Source organism: Parus major, chromosome 2 (assembly GCF_001522545.3).
Source record: "Parus major isolate Abel chromosome 2, Parus_major1.1, whole genome shotgun sequence".
Classification (NCBI taxonomy): Eukaryota; Metazoa; Chordata; class Aves; order Passeriformes; family Paridae; genus Parus; species Parus major.
Window position 1 is genome coordinate 139,621,598 of NC_031769.1, and position 19,232 is coordinate 139,640,829.

At 38.3% G+C, this 19,232-nt stretch overlaps 1 protein-coding gene across 10 annotated transcripts in view; it reads right to left on the bottom strand.

Moving 5' to 3' along the window:
- TMEM65 (transmembrane protein 65) overlaps positions 1–19,232 on the bottom strand; it is a 129,275-nt gene that overhangs the window by 97,160 nt on the left and 12,883 nt on the right. For 7 of the 10 annotated variants that reach the window (XR_004496241.1, XR_004496240.1, XR_004496239.1 and 4 more), the window contains 5 exons: positions 11,068–11,112; positions 8,916–8,983; positions 8,106–8,160; positions 6,878–6,920; positions 6,117–6,222 (listed from right to left, as the gene is read on the bottom strand). Coding sequence is in view for 5 of the 10 variants with exons in the window: in XM_019005640.2 (XP_018861185.1) it covers positions 6,117–6,222; positions 6,878–6,920; positions 8,106–8,160; positions 8,916–8,983; positions 11,068–11,112 (317 nt within the window). In the remaining 5 variants the exon portion in view is untranslated. Of the gene's footprint in view, positions 1–1,118; positions 4,605–6,116; positions 6,223–6,877; positions 6,921–8,105; positions 8,161–8,915; positions 8,984–11,067; positions 11,113–19,232 lie in introns of those variants that run through there. The other 3 variants (XM_015618562.3, XM_015618564.3, XM_015618565.3) reach the window with 1 other exon arrangement.

Genomic DNA, 19,232 nt, shown 5'->3' on the forward strand with positions numbered 1-19,232 from the left:
AACAGTGAATGGTCCCATTCAGGACACTTGGTATTCCATAACAAGATACTTTATTTTCTGACAGATAAATCAATACTCACATGTTTGGAAGTGCTTAAGCTCTCCAGGTAAAAGCGTAAGATCCTTTTCTTACTGACAGACAAAAACAAGACACTCTGAGCACAGTATCAAGAACAAAATACAAAATGGATGCAAAATGCATTAGTTTAAGGTCTCAAATAATTTTGGTATTTCACAACAACTTTATCTTTGCACACATACGCAGAAGGAGTAACTGATGACTGTGAAGCATCATTTCATCCACTACTAAGTTGAAGACTGTTAAGTCAGAACTGTTTCCTGCCTTTAAAAGGCCATAACTTGGCATCATTTCCTTACAGAAGTACTGCATCAGCACTCTAACACACACCTGTCTTCCAACACAAAATAAAAAAAATCCTTATGCGTTTATCTTGCTTGGCTTCAAAATCTCTAGTTTGCCCAAATCCTTGGCCCACAGCCTGCACCCTGCCCCAACCCTATTTTGAAGCAACACTCAGGATGCCAAGGGTCCTGAACACTGAGACAAGGGAGAAGACTTAACAAGCATCTAATAAAGACTTTAAAATGGGAGTTTAAAATTATGTTATGAGGTCTAACTATTTTCTTAATATTTTAGATAGAAAAAATCCAGAGGCATAAGACTCTGAGCAGGGTGATAATTCCTCTATACTTAATTAAGGCCTTCAGTTTATATACTGCTGCTTGCTCTGTCAGCTTGTCATTAGACCATATAAAACATCAGACCAAGAAGAGGGAAATGGTAGAAGTGTGACTGACTTTCTGAAAAACATGAATGAAGTTCAACTACACAATACAACCACAATGGAGTCAAACAACAGCCAGGCTGTACAGGTTCTCAAAATTAAATCAGACCATCCTTACACTACAGATGTTTTACCCACAGCACTTCTTGCAGAGACATCCACAAAAGGGACTGATCAACAAGTAAAAAAAAATTGAGGAGATCCAAAGTCCAGGAAAGTTCAAAACAGTTTAGTTTACATAACGAAAACCTCAGTTCCAAAAGTTCAAGTGCAAGTGAACTTCTAATTAATATTAATCACAAACACCACGAGTTTAACCATGCAAACATTTTAATTATTTAAATTGCTCTCTTCCGAGCATGAAGAGACAGAAGTACCACTCCACAGTGGTATTTCCTATGACAGTGACAAAGGACCACTTGCTTATAACTTAAATATAATAAATTCCTGTTTTGTATAACTGAGGCTGAATACCCACAGGATATTATTAACATTTTCCCTCCAGCATCTGGTCTATTAAAGAAACACAGAACAGCTTTGCTGTAGTACAAAAGTTTACAGAAAGTTCAACAATTTAATTAAAGACAATACAAAATATGTTGTCTGAATTCAAATAATTTATGTAAAAGTACATGCATGAGAAAACACTGGCAAGAAGATTTGAGTAACCCTATTATCAGATGCATGTTCTTTGTTCCTAGAGATAACATACAGTCAAAGATACATTTATAATTTAAGTTACAATAGAAGACAGTATTTCAAACACAATTTCAGGTCTACCAGCCCTTCAAGGCAAAAACAATTCCTGTTAATACAGGACAAACTGATAGACTAAAAAAAAAAAAAATAGAGCAATACTGAAGTCTCTGAACAAGCCTGAAGTGTTTCATTTTTCCTTTTATCAAGGAGGGAGAAGATACCAGAAAATAAAGGGGACTCTGTCTTCTCAGGTTTTTAGTAAATGTGATCAGAGCATCAGGGATTACTTTCATCCATATACCCCAGAAAAAGCCACTCTCCTTGTGGAGAGACAGGGCACAGATCAGGCACAGATCTTCCCTTCCACACAAAGCAGTCTCACGTTCACACAGGCAAGGATCCTGTAGCCAAAGGAAACAACCTGGTTCTCAGGGGGGCAGCTTGGCCCCAACAAGCACTTTCTCTGAGCTTCCAGCAGCACCACTAATCCTTTCACACCACAAGTTATTCTTCACCTTTATAAAATACTGAACCCCCAGAAGTCACCTTCTTCTTTATGGTATCAGACTGAAATACCCAATATTTCTTACCATGTGTCACTTGCCCTCCACATTTTTGTGGTCAACTAAACAGTTTAACAAGACAACACATGATTAACTTCTTTCAAGATATTTTAGTTCATTGATTCTCAATAAAAGCACTGGTTGCAGTACAATAGTTTGACATACAGCAACAAAAGGTACTCAATTTACATGCACAAGCTATTTAACAATAGTACACAGCCTTCCCTATTGCCATTATAAAACAAATATTACTGTGACAGCTGGCACAACCTTCCAATTGTTCTCATGAGCTGTAATAGAGTGATGAAAACAGTGTTCTGATGGAACAATGCCAAAGAACAGTGATTTGGCCACTGCCAGAAGATTCCAATCAAGATGCCAGTATCGTAATAGGAAACAGTGTTGAAATATTTGTAAAAACAGTGACAAAAGAAGCTATGCAAAATTGCTTTGACTGGTACTTCAGTTTAAGAAAAACGTGGGAAATGCATGGAGAGGCAGAAAAGTTAGAAGTTTAAGGCAAGATAAATGTGTGATAAATGAGTAAAAATACTTCTGAACACTGAAGCAATCTGTCGGTGAAAGAGCACATAACTGCCTTTCTGGATTGTTTTTGTGGGTTGGGGTTTTTGGGGTTTTTTGTTTTTTTGTTAAGAGTTGTAGGGTTTGTTGTTGTTTTTTATTTTATGTTTATGTTTATGTTGTTGTTGTTTTATTTAATTTTATTTTAACGAAGCTTCCACCTATGAAGTGCAAGCCAAAACTCCTCTGCATTTGTGTTTGATGCTTGGCTGAGCCTTCGTTCAGTTTTACATCTTGGTCCAGATTTTCATGGTTTAATGTGCAAAGTACAGCACATACTATTATGACTACTCACTCCAAACTGTCAACATCTGTTTCTTAAGAAACAGATACAAGTGTCACCTTCATTAGTTTCAGTATTGCTGTTAAAGGGCTTCTAGAAATCAGAACAGAGAAGTCAGATTTATAACAATGAGATAAGCAACGAGCTTTGTAAAATACACACATGTTACAGTAAGACTTCCTAGAGCAAAAAAAAAATCAAGGGACTTATTTTTTTTTTAGCATTTCTTTCCAGGTTTCAGAAGTGCTAGCAATTTCAGCAATAAAACTTTCAAAGTGCCCTGGCTGTGCCAATTTGTAGTGGCTTTTCCAAATAGTATTCAAACAAGTAAGAAACCTAAGAGACAATTGGCAATTAGCAAGTAAGATCCTGAAATATTATGACTATTCAATAGTTGTCATCATTTTATTCATAACCATATAGAAAAAAGCATAGTTACATGATACTGCACTGTCAGGTCTATATTATGCCAAGTAAGACTGCAAAAATAAATGTAAAAAAAGTAAAAAGGTCTGGATTCTCCTATTTTTGTTGCCTAGTTTTTATAAGTAATTGTCTCAGTAAAAAAAAAAAAATGTAGCAAAGGCTTAATCTTAAACACAAAGGTATTATCATCAAATCCTCTAATCCAGACTGATGGTACACTTACCATTTCAACTGACCCACTCAGTACAAACTTGTAATGCTAGCATTCATTCATAGCCTGAACTGTTCCCTGGCCTCATCCACCCAATCAACTATTCACACCTTATTTTAAGCAGAACAATTTAAAAAGTTCTTTGTGGTTTTGAAACAGTTGGTTTGAATTCTTTAATATCACGCTCAAACCACAGGAAGACAAATACAAGGATATTTCAACTCAATTAGCAAAATATGTTTAGAAAAGAAAAAAGAGGCATGAATATGGAAGTATAGAAGGTGTTAAAACACCACTTTAAAAAGGGACTTGGTAGAGAGCCTACACTGGAAACACTTACCTTGTCAAAGCATCAACATGATCATCTCAAAAGACAATTCAGAGACACTTAAGTCAGAATTGTGAAAAAAAATGAACCTATACTGTCAAAGATCACTGAAATATCTAATCTAAGGCAGTGCAAAATGATGGCTGGTGAGGGGCAACCAGTGACCTTGAAAAGTGAGGGACTTCAAATTACTCATCACTAACCTTCTTAATAATCTGCACTGAAGGACCACCAGTGATATTTCTGTCATGTGATTACAACTGTTAAGCAACCAATATGCAACTCAAGAGTGATACTGTCATCCATGGTGGATTATTGAAGTAATAATCCATTAAAGAATAAGTGCAAAGGGGAAAGTGGTAAACATCTTGCCATAAGTGAAAACACTTTAAAAATTTACAATTAAATAAAAAGTTAGATGATATCTTATAAAAAGAAGTACTGAACACAACAAGGCCACAATAAATTAGTGTTTCCATAAAATGACATGCTGAAGGTTTTGTTCCCAAGTCTATACATTTTTTTACTGTCTGTTAATTCCTAAATATTGACAGTATAATTGAGTAATTGAGGTACAGTAGTTTACATTTGTATATGTCTTGTAAAAAGATTATTATTTTTCTTCCAGTTTTTCTTCCTCCTCGCCAAAGAACAACAAGGGAAACATTCCTAAAATGCAGCCAATGGTCACTCCAATAGCTTTACCCTAAAGAAAGGGGGAAAAAAATTAAATTTTTCACTGATCAGTCGTTACTCATTTCCCATGTACTACCACAACCAGGAACAAACACCCCTTGTTCTAGTTTTCAGCTGGGAGTCACGTTTTTCTTTGCATGCAGACTACAAACACAGTCTATGAGAGTGAGACAGATGTGACAAGGTTAGAAACAGTGTTTGCTATGATAAAAGACAATTCTGAAGAAGGACGAGGGCAATGATCATGACAAGTGGTAAGGGAGGAAACAGACATTCAAAGGATTAGCAGAATGGCCAGGAAGAGAGAAAAGGAAAAAAAAAAAAAAACTGAACAAAACAACAAACCACCAAACAACACCTACAGACATTTTAGGTGCAATTATAAATGCATCTGCTTGTATCTGGTACTGCAAATCACCAAAGGAATGAGTGGCTCCTTGCAAACATGATGGTTTTCAAAGGCACAAGGCAAAACAAACAAAAATTGGAAAACATTTCAGTTGACCTGAATGTATAAGTCAAGAGGAGAGGAAATAAGAAAGACAAGCAACTTCCAAATCATATCAATAGCAGAAGGTGGATAGTGTTGAAAAACTTGAGACAGCAGGTAAAAAACAAAAAATGCTACCATGCAGGCAAAGGTACACAGAAGTCTTTTCATAGAAAAGGAATATGAACAAACTGAGTGCAATGACAGGGTTTTGCCATAGGCTCAGCTTTTACTGAGAAGACTCTTAGACTTTGGGCAGATCCCTGACAACTTGTCAGCTCTTCACTGCTCTGTGCTTTAATCTATCACTGCTAAAACCTGACTTTTTCTATTACAACTTTTCCTCAGTAAGTGCTATTTATCTTCCCCTAAATCTGCAAAAGTATTTTTCCCAATGAAGGCTCATTCTGGCAAAGTGAAGTATCTGTTTCTTTACTCTGTTTCTGATAATCTGTTTCTATAATCATTGGTGTCACTGCTGAAGTGGGACCACTTCAAATGTTTAAACGTTAAGTAATCACCCTGAAAATGCATCTGCAAGGTGAGTGGCCTGTAACTGTAAACACAGGCAGTGAATATTACTCAAATGCTAAAAGTTTGGCCAGAGAAAAGCTAATTTTATATCCAAGCTAATTATAGAATATCAGAAATTAGTACAAACCCACACAGGTATATGAATAGCAAGCACTTGGCAAAGACTGTACAGGAGTAAACTACGAAGGGGTCATTACTTCCAAGTAAATTATCTTATCACCATAGCCAGAGCTCAACCCAGGTATCTGCAGAGCATACACAGTCATTGCAGAGACTCTCCATGTCACTTGTCACTTGGGGTTTGCTGCATAGAAATAAACTCAAGCTCAAAAAAAACCCTGTCTCTTGGTTCTCCCTGACTCGGGCTCAAGACTCTGGAGAACATGCACAATGTTGGTAGTCATTTAGGAATAAATGGAAAAAGTGACAAAAAGCATTTATCAGCTAGTTTAAAGACAAAAAGCTCCACACCAGCAGTGCTGCCCGCAGGACACTCACCAAGTGTGCACTGAGACGGGTCTGCCACATGTCAGCCTGTTTGGGTGTCAGGTCAGGGATTGACAGACCCAGTCGTGAAGCCAAAGCTTCTACATAACCTGCAAGACTGGAAGAACAAGAAAAGAAGAACAAACGATTTTGAATGTCACATATCTTCTAGTGAAGTTTCTTCCTAGTTGAAATACTAGCACTCAAAAACCAGAGCTTTTCCTTCAGCATACCAATGAAGTGATTGAGAGAAAACTATGGGAAAGAGTTCAGACTTCTAAAGGTCACATTTTACAATGTAAGTTAATTATCTCACTGCTTTAATATACAATATTTCCAAAAAACTTTATGCAGTACAACACAACTGGTGTGAATGTCAATGCATTTATGCAGAGCTTTTTAAGTAACATTTACTGGAGGAAAGGTTACAAGCAGACTAGTTATTGGCAAGCCTTGTAATTTGCAGAAAACAAAACAGAGGGAAAGTGGGAAAAACAGGCATAACAAACAGCTTTACTTTCAGCAGTTATGCAGAAATTTCCTCTAAAAACAAAAATAAGCTGTATCTGTTTTTATCAGAAATAGGTATGCCTAGACCTGAAGACATTTCAGAGATATTGTTTTAGCTAAGGAGAAGGAAATCTCTTCAGACCTGGTGATAACAACCTGAGAAGGTATATTAGGCAGAACAATATTATATTACAAAAAAAATATTTTTACACTTTGCATCTCAATGAATACACTTAATATTCTTAACACAAGTTCATACATACCCCAGTCCAGCTAAATCTGAAACAAGGTTTCCCAAAGCTGCAGCTGGAGGGAGGAAGAAGGAAGAGAAAAAGGTATTATTTTAGCTATCAACAGAACCAACCAGCTCCCACCCTTCAGTAACCCTTGCTTACTCTTAATTTATATAGATCTAAAGACTAGACCTAAATTCTTTATATTTTAGTGTTTTTATTCTGACCTTATTACAGTTTCATAACAGCAGCAGACTAGAATTAGTAAGAGGTGCAACTATTTTTCTCAAATTACATGGTGAAAACTTGACAAATACAAAAAAAACACTAACACCTGGAAATCAACATAACTTTTGTGATTGGAGTTAAGAAGAGCTGTGCATGGTTATCAGCTCCATGTAGCTAATGCTAGACACCAAGCAAGGCCCTCCAGTGCCTGAAGAGGCTCGGGAGCACTGGAAATAGAAGGAGCTGTCACTTAGGTATGCAGCTTTGCTAAACATGTCAACATATCCATGAACTGTGTCAAATTAAGAAGAAATACTGTACACAAGTGAACAAAGTTACACACAAAATACATGATTTCACAGCAGACCTTACTAAGATAAGCCTCCCTGTGACTGTCTCATATTGAACCAAGGCCTGCAAATTCCCAAATCTTTAACTTGCTCTGCTGTAACATTTTCAGTTAAGCTCTCCCTCCTCATGCTTTCGAGCAATGCTGCACCTGCAGCTGCTGGATCCATGAGCGCCCTGACACTGCAGGGGCATCAAAGCTGTTGAGCAGAGCTTATCAGTTTTGGCCCAGTGCAGGAACAGGGTGGCTGCTTGGTCCTCCTGGGCTATCTCACCCAGGCAGAGAAGCCACCAAGAACTGCAGTAAAAAGACACCAACACTGATCTCCACTTAGCAGTGCAAGCCAACAGCAACGTACAAACACATATCTACACACATTGATACTGGGCCCTGGGGAATTTAGGGCAGTTCCATTACAGAAATGCAAATACACTTTCCGAACTAACCCAGGATTTGAATTATTAGGCTGAAATCAACAAAAAGCATTTCAAAAGCTATTTGAACTGAAATTCCATTTCTGCAAATGGAATATGTCCTTGCTTCACCCAGAGGTTGTTTCTTTATTAGGAAAGGCAGCTGCAAGATTGAGGAAGAACCATTTCCAGCCCTGTGTGCTACTTTCAGCCTAAAATATGGGAATGTGCCATACTATTCTAAATGTGCTGCAATTTTAATACTTGCCTGCCATAGTTGAAATTCCTAAGACAACTCCAATTGACAACTCTATCTGGGTTCCCTGAAAAATAAACAGTTTTCTCATTATTTGCGGGATTTGGAGTTAAAATAAATTATATTGATACAACTGAAAGAAGTATTGTTTATTGCTTGTCTACATTAAAAGTGAAAGGATAAATGGACATTTCTCCTTTTAGATCACAGAAATCCTATCTTCCTGGCATATATATTTCCCCCTAAGGCAAGGGCCTACTTCTGAAAATCTTTCAATATTTCATACTCTTGTAGCAGGGAGCTGGTAGACGAATCTGCAACCTCTATCCCTGCATACCATCTTCCCCACTGCAATTCTTAGCTGAATGTACAGCTCTGAACAAAAACTTCTACAAATGCCAAGCAAACAAATAAAACACAGTATCACAGCTCCTTATGTTTTCAGCTGAAGAAACAAAACCACATGGCCTGCATTATGAAACACCAGTACATGGTCAAAAGATGAGAGACAATGTGCATGAACTAAAACAAGACATGTTCCAGCTGGATACAGCAAAACGTTTTCCATCGTGAGGACAGCTGAGCACTGGAACAGGTTGCTCAGACAGGCTGCCCTTGGATTTCTCAAGTCCCTCAGGATAAAGCCATGAACAACTTGGTCTCATCTTACAGCTGGTTCTGTTTTGAGCAGGAGGTTAGACTAGAGACCCTGAGAAGGTCCTGATTAGGGGGACTTTCTAGACTAGACCTCACAGGCCATTCTAGTCTGTTGAAAAATATGAATCTTACAGACTTGATCAAGGAATTAAACAGTGAACTTACCGCAGCAATCATAATTGCGTTATCCAAAAATCCAAACCCTACAAAAGGTAATGCATTGTGGAAGAACACTAAAAGAAATAAGTAACAAAGAAAAAATAAATATTTATAAGAGTTCTCTAGTGCACAGGAACAACTGAAATGTCTAACACTGGTTTTAAGAGAAACAAAAGCAAAATACACAAAATTCCTTTCCTCCTGGTCACCTTTTTGTTGCTGTCAGGTGTGGTGAAACCCTTTGCTACACAGAAATGTTACTAATGGCTTGTGAAGAACTAGTTAAACAACCTACTTTGCAAATACTTGTACAGTTTCAGGTGGAAATGATTTATGCCTATTAGTGCACAAGAGAAATACTTAAAACTACACAAACTCTGGTATTATTTACAGACCTTACAGCGATTATGCATTATCACTGAAGATGACCAAACTGTCTCACCAGACTCCCTGCATTCTTCTCTTGCTTGAAATAAAGGCCCTTTCTCTGCAAGTCCCTCGCTATTTCTGTGCAAAAGTTCCATCTTCTTCACTCATTCCTAAAATTTTATATTTTAAAAGCATTTTCTGGAGCTAGACAATTCTTGTCAAAACTCCTTCAGCCAAATCTACTAAGGTGGGTTTCACTAGAGTGTCATATACTGTTAATTGTCTCACCATTTCAACCAAAACTTCTCTATCTTGATTTTGTTTGTGCATTATCTTCAGTGCAAGTTAGATTTGCAGCTGCTCCATAATACACTGCTTAGGAAGCCAAGGTCCACCTTTTGTTTCATGCATTTTCTTCTTTTTTACTTCTGAAACCCATTAAATCCTTTCTGAAAATATTTTCTGTTGCAGAAGCTTGGAACATTCTGGTCTGAGTAATTTCTAAGAATGAGCACAGTGCTACTGTATCATTCCTTTTTGCCCCGCTTCATTTTCTCTCTGAGGTTTTAGCCTCAGATGAGGTTTTAGCTTCTGATGGGGGTGGGATTGAATTTGCACAGTGTTGTCTCCAGCTGAGTTTCAAGGTGCTCACTTCATAAGACTAAATACAGTGTGAGGACAGACTACATGACAAAAATACAGTTGAAAGTTGAAAATTTTCATTTTTTTAACATTTGAAATGCAGCAGGTATTCAGTTTGGATTTGGTTGGAGTTTGGGTTTTTTTTTTCACTTCATATTGGACTATATTTTCTACATTTTATAAACTTAAAGAGATGCAAACCTAGGAAGAAGGATGAAAGAAGAGCACGTGAACCTCACAGTCATGTAGAAAAAAACTGGTAGAAATACCTTTTGTGTTTCCTTTGCACAGATAGTATGAACCCATGACCACACAAAAAAACCAAAGCCACATTCAAGATCTTTCATGCTTAGGAACTACAGTATGAATGGACATCTGTAACTACTTTGTGAGATACACCTATCTTTTGAACTGCACAGGTGAAAGACTACAGCGCAAAACCTACAAAACTTTCCAATTATTTTTAAACTATCACAGGACAAACCCACCAAAACATAAATAACATAAAAAGCACACAGACATGCCAAGTGTTTTCAAAATGTGTGTACTGGAGCTAAACTGGGACCTCAAATTCTCCATGAAATGGACAGAATTTTGGAATTCGTCAAACAAACAGAACGCCGGGGACAAACGTGGGTGGGGGGAAACCAAATTAGGAAAAAATATAGATAATTAGGAAAGGAAAATGTTTGCCTAAACAAATTTGCTCACTGCAGAGTACAAAACCACAAAATACACTAATTTGGAAACTAAATCAGAATTTGAATCATGGTATTATAAATACACAATCTGTTTCCAATTTCTCTGCAATTTTATACCACTTCTCAGTCCTTTTAAAACACAAAACCTCCACAAGGCACTGCAGCACCAACACTGCTTGGCTTAGAAAAACAATCTTTGCTGCTGGCTTTGAACAGCATGCTCTCATTTGGGCTTTCTGTCCTACTTTCACTAAATGTTGCACATTCTCCAGCCGAGGTGTTATGAAACAAAGGCAGCAGGGTGAGTGTTGGTGCTTGCTTTGGTTTTCTCTTACTCCATACAACAGGGATGAGGACAGACCAGCATTCGTGGAACAAAGATGAAGCCAATTCAAAGAGAGACTGCACAAATACTGAACCACATTCAACAAACATTCTTCTTTTACCATGTCTCAGTTGTCCTGGAGATGGTGGCGCAACCTCCAACTTCTCTAGAGAAGTCAAAATGAAATGAGAAAGTTAGCTGCTTCATCACAAATTTGGTTTATTATCAAGTCTTTACCAAATTACTTGCAGGCAAAAAAGCAGTCATGTTATTTAACAGCTTTCAAATGGGAAAGAAAAATACTTCACACCTACATTTTTATTATTTTTACAAAAGACAGCATTAAAAACTATTAAAAGCCAAAAAGTCTTAGATTATTACAAGCTTACACTAGTATAAGTGATTATGCAAAGTAACAGCATACTTCAAAAGCAGTCCAACAGCCATCTTAATTTGAAAATTACAAAACCACACTAAAATTTGAAAAATCAAATCTTCTAGAGACTATTGTATGTTATTTTTTTAGAGGTCCTCTACACATGCAACACACAACCTTCTTTCCCTCAGAGAGTTTGCAAAACAAATCCTACCTTTCATATTCTCACAAAAGGTATTTTTCAGAGCAACATAAGAATAAAAAAAAAAATATAGACCACTGATTTCGGTAGTAGCAGATTAAGTTTGGTCATTTGGTGTATGTTTAAGGTATCCTGAACTCAAATCAGTAACAGTTAGCAAGGACCATCATTTCTGAACCTAACAGAGTACTTTCTCTACAGAAAACAAATGCAGTTGAGATCAGAGATGCTGTGCAGAATGCAGCAAGTTACTCATTTAACAGCAACTAGGGAAAAAACCTAGCTACTTCTTTGGTTTCTCTTGTGTATTTTTTAATGTAGACATTGAGAACAAGACCTCCTTTTTAAAGCAGAAAAAAATCATTCCCCCAGTATTTTCCAATATTATGAACGCTGAGGTTTTGACAAGTTGCTTCCATACTTCTGCTGAGGCAAGTTCTACAGACAAAGGTTAAAAATGGTAAAACATAGAACCTACAACACTCAAGTATTCAAATTTTACTTAGGGCAGCCAAAGTGCATAGAAAGACAATGCTGCAAACACAGACTATGATTAATTTTAGCCTATATCTGAGCACTGCAGACTGAGTATTCTTGCATCCAAATCACTCTTAGATTCAATGCTATTGTAAAAAAGAAATGAAAATATTCACTTAAGGTGCCTTTGAGGAATAAAAGTTAGATCATAATACCAGTATTCAGCCAACCAGGACACTGACTTGCAAAATAATTTCACCAACTGAAGGTCTTCAACATCTTTCAAGCTCTAGCAGTTACTGAAGAGGTGCTTCCTCCCTCTGCCCAATATAAACACTACCTAAGCTCTACGAACAACTGATGTACTCACCATGCAAATGGGACAAGTACAGCCCAAATACTACAGAAATAAAGATTATTTTGCTCTTCCCTAGAAAATGTCATGGAATTCATAGATTCAAAGCTCAGGCTGGAAGAGGAACATGGTAAACAGAGGGGGGCCCTGTGAGAGTCAATCTTCTGAAGCCTTGAGTATCAACAGCAAGAAAACATCAGACCAAAATTTTCATCTTATGTTCAGGAAGGCTGGGATTGGGGATGGGACTCCTTTTTATATGGTCTCCTCACAGGTTAAGCAAACCTTTTACATAAGCACGGACAAAGAAGGAACTATCTATATACGCCAGTACTGCCCTTTGGGCAGCTTTTCTCAGAGACAGTAAATTTCCACAACACTGAGGAAATCGGAGGCACCTTGAAACAGAGAGATTAGCTGAGGCCACTGTTTCTAAAAGCTCCAAACGCCCTGAGGGTAGCCAGGCAACCCAAGGCAACACTGTCACATTTCTGATGAAGCTTCCCAAAACTCATTTGCTCCATCCTGGTGAACGCCAAGGAGAGAACAGAAACCCCAAACCGAAGACAAGCACAGGAGGTCACAGAGTGCTGCCCTCTGTTGCTTTCTGCTCTGATGGGAAGCTCTCACACCAACCACTGTGGTTCCCGGGCTTCCTGTGGCACTGCCACTGAAACCACCCCTGCTGCAGTGCCCATCTAGTTTCCAGATCTAGGTCTCCATATAAGGGATTTTGTGATAAGAAACTGTAACAACATAAATTAATTTCCAGGAAATACTCTACCTCTGAGGAAAACATATTTTCAGAGTTCTCCTTGATTATGACAGCCAGTTAGATTAGATAACTTCAATCTATTTTGAGTATCAATACAGAATACAAAAGACTATTCAGCTTGTCACAAAATACCACAAAGATCTAGAACATCAGTTCTCTGGATTTAACTACAACCAAGTTTGATAGCACCTGTCATTCTACACAATTACATTCTACTCAGTCTAGCTAGACAGCTATTAAAAAAGCTAAAAAAACCAGTGCATAATTGATTTTAGAAACTTAGTACCAAAAGGAAGAATCAAAGTGTTTGGTAGAAGGAAAAAGAAATGAAAATGTCTTATGTCTAGGAATAACAAGAATTCCAAGTTACAATAACTAAAAAGAACATCAGCTCCTCCTTCAGAACATACATCAAGGACTACCTTGGGATGTTTCTAAAAGAAGGGAGGCTGGGGGACACTACTTTGAGGTTAGAGGAAAGACAAGTTGGTGCAAGACAGAGGGAAATACCAGGGGATCAAATATAAACAAAAATTACTTAATCGTTGACATAATCTGTTTCAGTAGCGTGGGATTCCTGCTAAATAGGCATTTTATCAAGCAGTCCTTCACCACTATCAGGGCAGAAGCTGTGAGAGAGGTCACTGGGAACAGCATGGTGGCACCACGCTCTGCTCCAGAGACAGACAGCTCCTGATCAGCCACAGGGAGCTCATGCCAGTAATGGCATCTTCCTGCTGCACATGCAAGAACTTAGTTTTATAAAAATGAGCCTTGTAAACTCATGTGGAAGCATGCTTGGTTTGCATCTTCCCTCATCATCAAGATAAAAATTAATCTGTGAAAAAAATCTGTGATTACACATATTAATGAGACAGGGATAGGGAAGTCTGCCAGATGAAGTTCAGATCCCTGGTGCTGGTGAACCCTGCACATGCTCCGGACAGGGCAGCTCCCTCTCTATCTGAGCCAGGACAGAGCCTGAGAGAGCATCTCATCCCACCCCAGCACAAAGCAGGGCCAAGTCAGAGCAGGGGGGTCAGGACATGGTACCTGCAGGAGCAGGCACATGGGAAAAGCTGTCCCCTCTGAAGCATCAAAACAAGGCTTTAAAGCACAAAGGCAACTTCCCTGAGAACTGGTGCTCTAACTCTGCCAGGTGCAGAGCACTGCCTGCTGCAGGAAAGGGCTGCTCCTTTCCTCAGCTCTACTTGCAGAGGCCAAAGATTGGTTTAAAGCTGTGACACGGGGAAGAGAAAATAATTAAAGCAGACAAAAGACCCCAACCACTGTGGTATGAAAGTCAAAAACCTTTTTACAGAATCACTTCCAATACCACCTCTTTAAAGAATAACATACTTTGAAATTCTGCAAGATATGAAAGCACTGGGAGCTAAAAAAAATCTTTAAACAAATTTTTAAAAACCCTAGATAGCAAAAAGTATTTCAGAATATGGTATTTATTTATAGGAAGTTGTTCTGACTATTTGAGTTTTCAAAACTCAGCAAAAAACAAGAATAAAACTGTTCAGAGAGTACAGCAAAGGAAATGTTCCCTTTGTTTGTTTTACCAGAGGGAAAACAAAAACCGAATCTGCAAAACCCTATTTAAAGAGCTCAATTCAGTCAGAATCAAACAATTCGGAGTTTAAATGTCTGGGGGAAAAAGAAAACAACTCTAAAGTACTCCAGAAATGCATTTCATGATGGCCATTCACCAGCTCATCCTGTGCCACAGCATTCAATAAGACACAGAATTCATCTTATTGCAGAAAGAATAAAATGAAACGGTGGAGTGAGGAATTGCAATTTTCTAATTGACATTCATTACCATAAACAAGATTATAAACCAAGGTTCCAGTGCAATATATGTCAGGAGTCCTGAATTAGCAAAGTCTGGGAAGCAGAAAAACATTTACTGCTTCTTAAATCTGTTCTTGATATTTTTAAAATTTATAGTATCATCTTTTTCTCTATCTATTTTAAAAAAGAGTTAGAACCCAGGGTGGAGTACAGGGGGTGAAGGAATGAAATATAAAACCATCAACATAACTTGGTCCAAACTCAGCAAGTTAAAGTCACTCTGCTAATTGAAGCCAAGTACTTGCAACTTAGTTTTAGAATTATTATTCTTAGCTGAAAAACTAATCATACAAGTGACGAATAGATAATGGGAGTGCATTTATTAAAAAAAAAAAAAAACAAACCAGGAAAAATGCAGAAAATTGTCATCACCAGTTTCTGAATTATTCATTTTTTAAGAACTAACATACAAGAGAACTTGTGAGCCTAAAGGCATGTATCATGTTTTATTTGAATTGCAGCTAACACCACCATAAAATTTTATAGCTGAATCTGTTACTGTCACCCAGAGGCAGGAAACACTAACACTGAATGTAGGTACTACTGCAAGAGCTACCCTAGGAAAATACTTGCTACTGCTGAGTACTGCCATATCTGAGACAAAAATATGAGCAGTGTTTTATAGATTTTTAAATACTGACTGGGTTGTTCAAATTAATTATTAAACCATGAGTATCAAGAAGAGGAATATAAAAAAATCTTAATAATCTAGATTTACTATAACATCATTTTAGGCTTCGAATGCATCTAATCTAGAAGTTGCAGAGGGTGTTATCTTGAATTCATCAATCTGTTTCCTCCAAAAAGCCCATCCAGATAATTTCAGCCAAACATTCAGATACACATCACTGAAACAGCAAAAACATCACTTAGAACAAGAAGTCAGAGTAATTGTTGTGTCTATGAAAAAGAGTACTCCCTTGCACCTCAGTTCATGAGAGGGTCTTTACAACCAAAATTCTGTATTGGAGCCTAAAAATGAGACGTGTTATTGGTCTGTTCAGAGGTGGATCCTAAAAAGCAATTTCTGACTCTGATGTACGAGTTCATTCATGGAATAAGCTCATAAGGCACCTCCTCATTGCCCTTTTTTCCTCCTCTGCTCTTCCTCAATGTTTTCACCAAAACCGCAATCAAGAAAAAATTTAAAAACCTTGTCCCATTGATCTTCAGTTTGGTTCCCTTAGTATTCCAGACGGGGAAACAACAATCCATGAGTTGACAGTAAAGAAAAATTCTGTATCATTTGTTATAACTCACAAGTGGACTCCTGTTACTACAGCAATTAAGGCACAAAAGGATGCTGACTCGTGCAGTGCTAAATATAAACCTGGCTGTCAGCCCCTTCAGTCACATGCCCAGCAGAGGGAAAGCTGGGTGGAGCTCTGGTACAAATAGACAGAGGAGGTGATAGAAAATCTCTCTACTACTCTGGAGAAGGTAACTATATCCAACCAAATATTCTGCATAAATACAAATAGGAGAGTATTTTTTTAATACTCCCTGTAACATCATAGGGAATTACACAGGGATCATGTTGCATCACCCTTCCTGAAAAAACCTTGAAGTAGCAAATGATATTTGAAACTTTTGTTACATGTCCTGGACAAATAGCTGAACAAATTTTGCAAGAATGCAGTGTGCTCCCTGGCCAATCAATTCCCTTCAGAACAAACCCCAGTAGTGACTTCAGGCTTAGTTCACTCCTGTGATCCCCTGTAGTAAGTATACAATACACTTATCCTATTATCCCTTCCAAAAATGTGGCACAGCATTCATATCCTTTTAAAGATGCTTGACAAAACAGAGACCTAAGGCGGAAATCCCAACTGGAAATGTAGGAGAAAACATAAAACGCATACAGGTATCCAGAGGCTCAAATCACTGTCCTCATCATTGAGAGGGTTTAATCTTGACCTGATCCCAATCTCCATCAGTGCCTTATAAATGTGAAGGTCATCATTTCCACTTAAGTAGGTTCATGGCAAAATAGTATTTGCAGTGATTTCCTTAAAAAGGTCTAAAACCACAGCTAGGGGAAAAGAAAAAAAAGTTAGACTTAAGATGCTTGCCTTGGGATTCAAGGGGGTTAATCAGCTAAAATGATGACAACACAGAAAGGACTTGCAGCTTGTAATAGAGCTGCAGCATAAGGATAGAAATAGGGAGTTCGAGCTCTCTCCTTCAGAGAGAAAATGAAAATGTAAGAAAAAGGTGCATAAAAGTGACAGCAACATATTATCACTGATAGGAGAGAAAACAGGAAAAATAATGAGATAATCTGTGTTCCAGAAGTACATGGTTATATTATTATTTATGAAAAAAAAATAAAAAATAAGAAAGTACTTGAGAGCTGCGGAGAAAAGAACTTGCTATAGCAACTCCCTGACTGGAAAGAACCATCTTCAGAGTTAAAATTCTCTGCCTCAGAAACCTAAATACTCATCCTCCCAAGAGGAGGCTGGCTCTGCCTTCCCTCCTCACACTCCATTTCAGTGCTTGAGGACTTCAAGGAGTTTCTGGGAGCCAGAGAAGGGACACCTCCCAATGGCATAGCAAACCCTTCCCATCTTTGGATGAATGAATCTTTGCCTGGGATTACTAACAACCTCTCCACTAGATTTGGTAAAAGACTGGATGAGTTCTTCTGACTAACAGAGTGGAATTAATTTCATCCAAATATATTCATACTATTCAGATAACTCTTTCAGTAAGGTGAAGTTCTGGCATTTCTCTGTCAGCACGGTTTTTTCTTGAGCCCCTCTTGTTTGAGGCAGGGATTTATCCATCATTTCATGGCCTTGCAGTTGCGCAGAGCAGTAGCACAGCAACAGTGATGAACTGGAAACAAGACCATGGTATCTGTACATTATCAGAGCGTGATACATTCCTGTGAAAGGACAAGCAAAACAATTCTGCGGGACACCACAGTAGATCTGTTAACAAGAATTATCAGCACTCCATGCACTATCAGAGATCTGATCTATTAGAGGACTTTCATCACCTTTAAATAGAGTTGTGTTAGGCTATACTGATGCCTAAGCATGAGACCTCATGAAATATCTAGGGAGTTATAGGTACAATTATAATATCCTTTATTCATTTATGTTCCCCCAGGCCCTGTTTTAACAGAAAATCTGAAAAGCTGGTGAGAGACAAGCTTGTTTATTCCTGCCCCTCCTCTCCCTTACGCCCCTTCCCCTCCAGCACCAAACTACTCTTGTTTCCCCAGGCAAGAGAACAAGTAGGAAAATGGTTTTAAAACAGGGAGCAGCATTGGCTTTCCATCCCAGGTCTGGTACCTGCAGCCAGCAGCAGCGAACTCAGCTCACTGACAACAACCTGTGCAGAACGCAGGGGAACCAGGGCACTCCCTCCTCCACTGGCCTGGCACAAAACTGAGTATAACAACACGAGGGGCTTGTGCCTCAGCAACAGCACCAGCAGTACCTGCACTCCGACAGCAACAACCCTTCCCACAGCCATCACCACCCGCAGGCAGCTACAGCAGCACCAGGCAGGGGCCTGGCACATTAAATGTGTCTGGTGGGATTTTCTTTTCTTTTAAGAAAACTCAGCTACAATCTTTACAGAGAGCTGAAGACAAACTGCCATCAAATCAAACACCACTAAGTACCACCCCTCTTGAAAGCAGAAAGTTTCATTCCCTGCCTAAGGATGACCTTAGAAACAAGTACGACTGCAGAAATAAGCTTCTGTCTGACATAACTTTAAATGCATGTAGAGTTTATTGCTTTTCATCTGTCTCAGACTTAATACAGGTACCCAAAATGAGACAGAGAGAACAGAAAAACCGAATGATCATCGAACATTTTGTTTTTGACATTTAGACTCATTCCAAGTGTAATGACATTCCTCCCAATTTTTCTTTGCATTGGGGCATTAAAGATAAAAGTATGAGCTGCCTTGAAGTCCTTAAGAATCTATTTATTCCTGTCAGCAAAAGGAACATCTTAAGAAGCTACTGACAATTTAAATTCCAGCCATAAATTACACTCCAGTAATTTGTGCCTCTTTATATAAATGCCTAATGAATACAGAATGCAGTAGCAATGAAGTTATTCTCAACTCTTCACTGGCTGCTAGAGGTAGTGCAGTAGGTTCATCACTTTGAAACCCTCTTTCCTTCCCCTTGTAACTTAGCAAAGCCTCATTTGTGAAACCAGTCTGACTCCCTGCATAGTCAAATTCAAGCTGCAATGACCACTTTCTCTGGC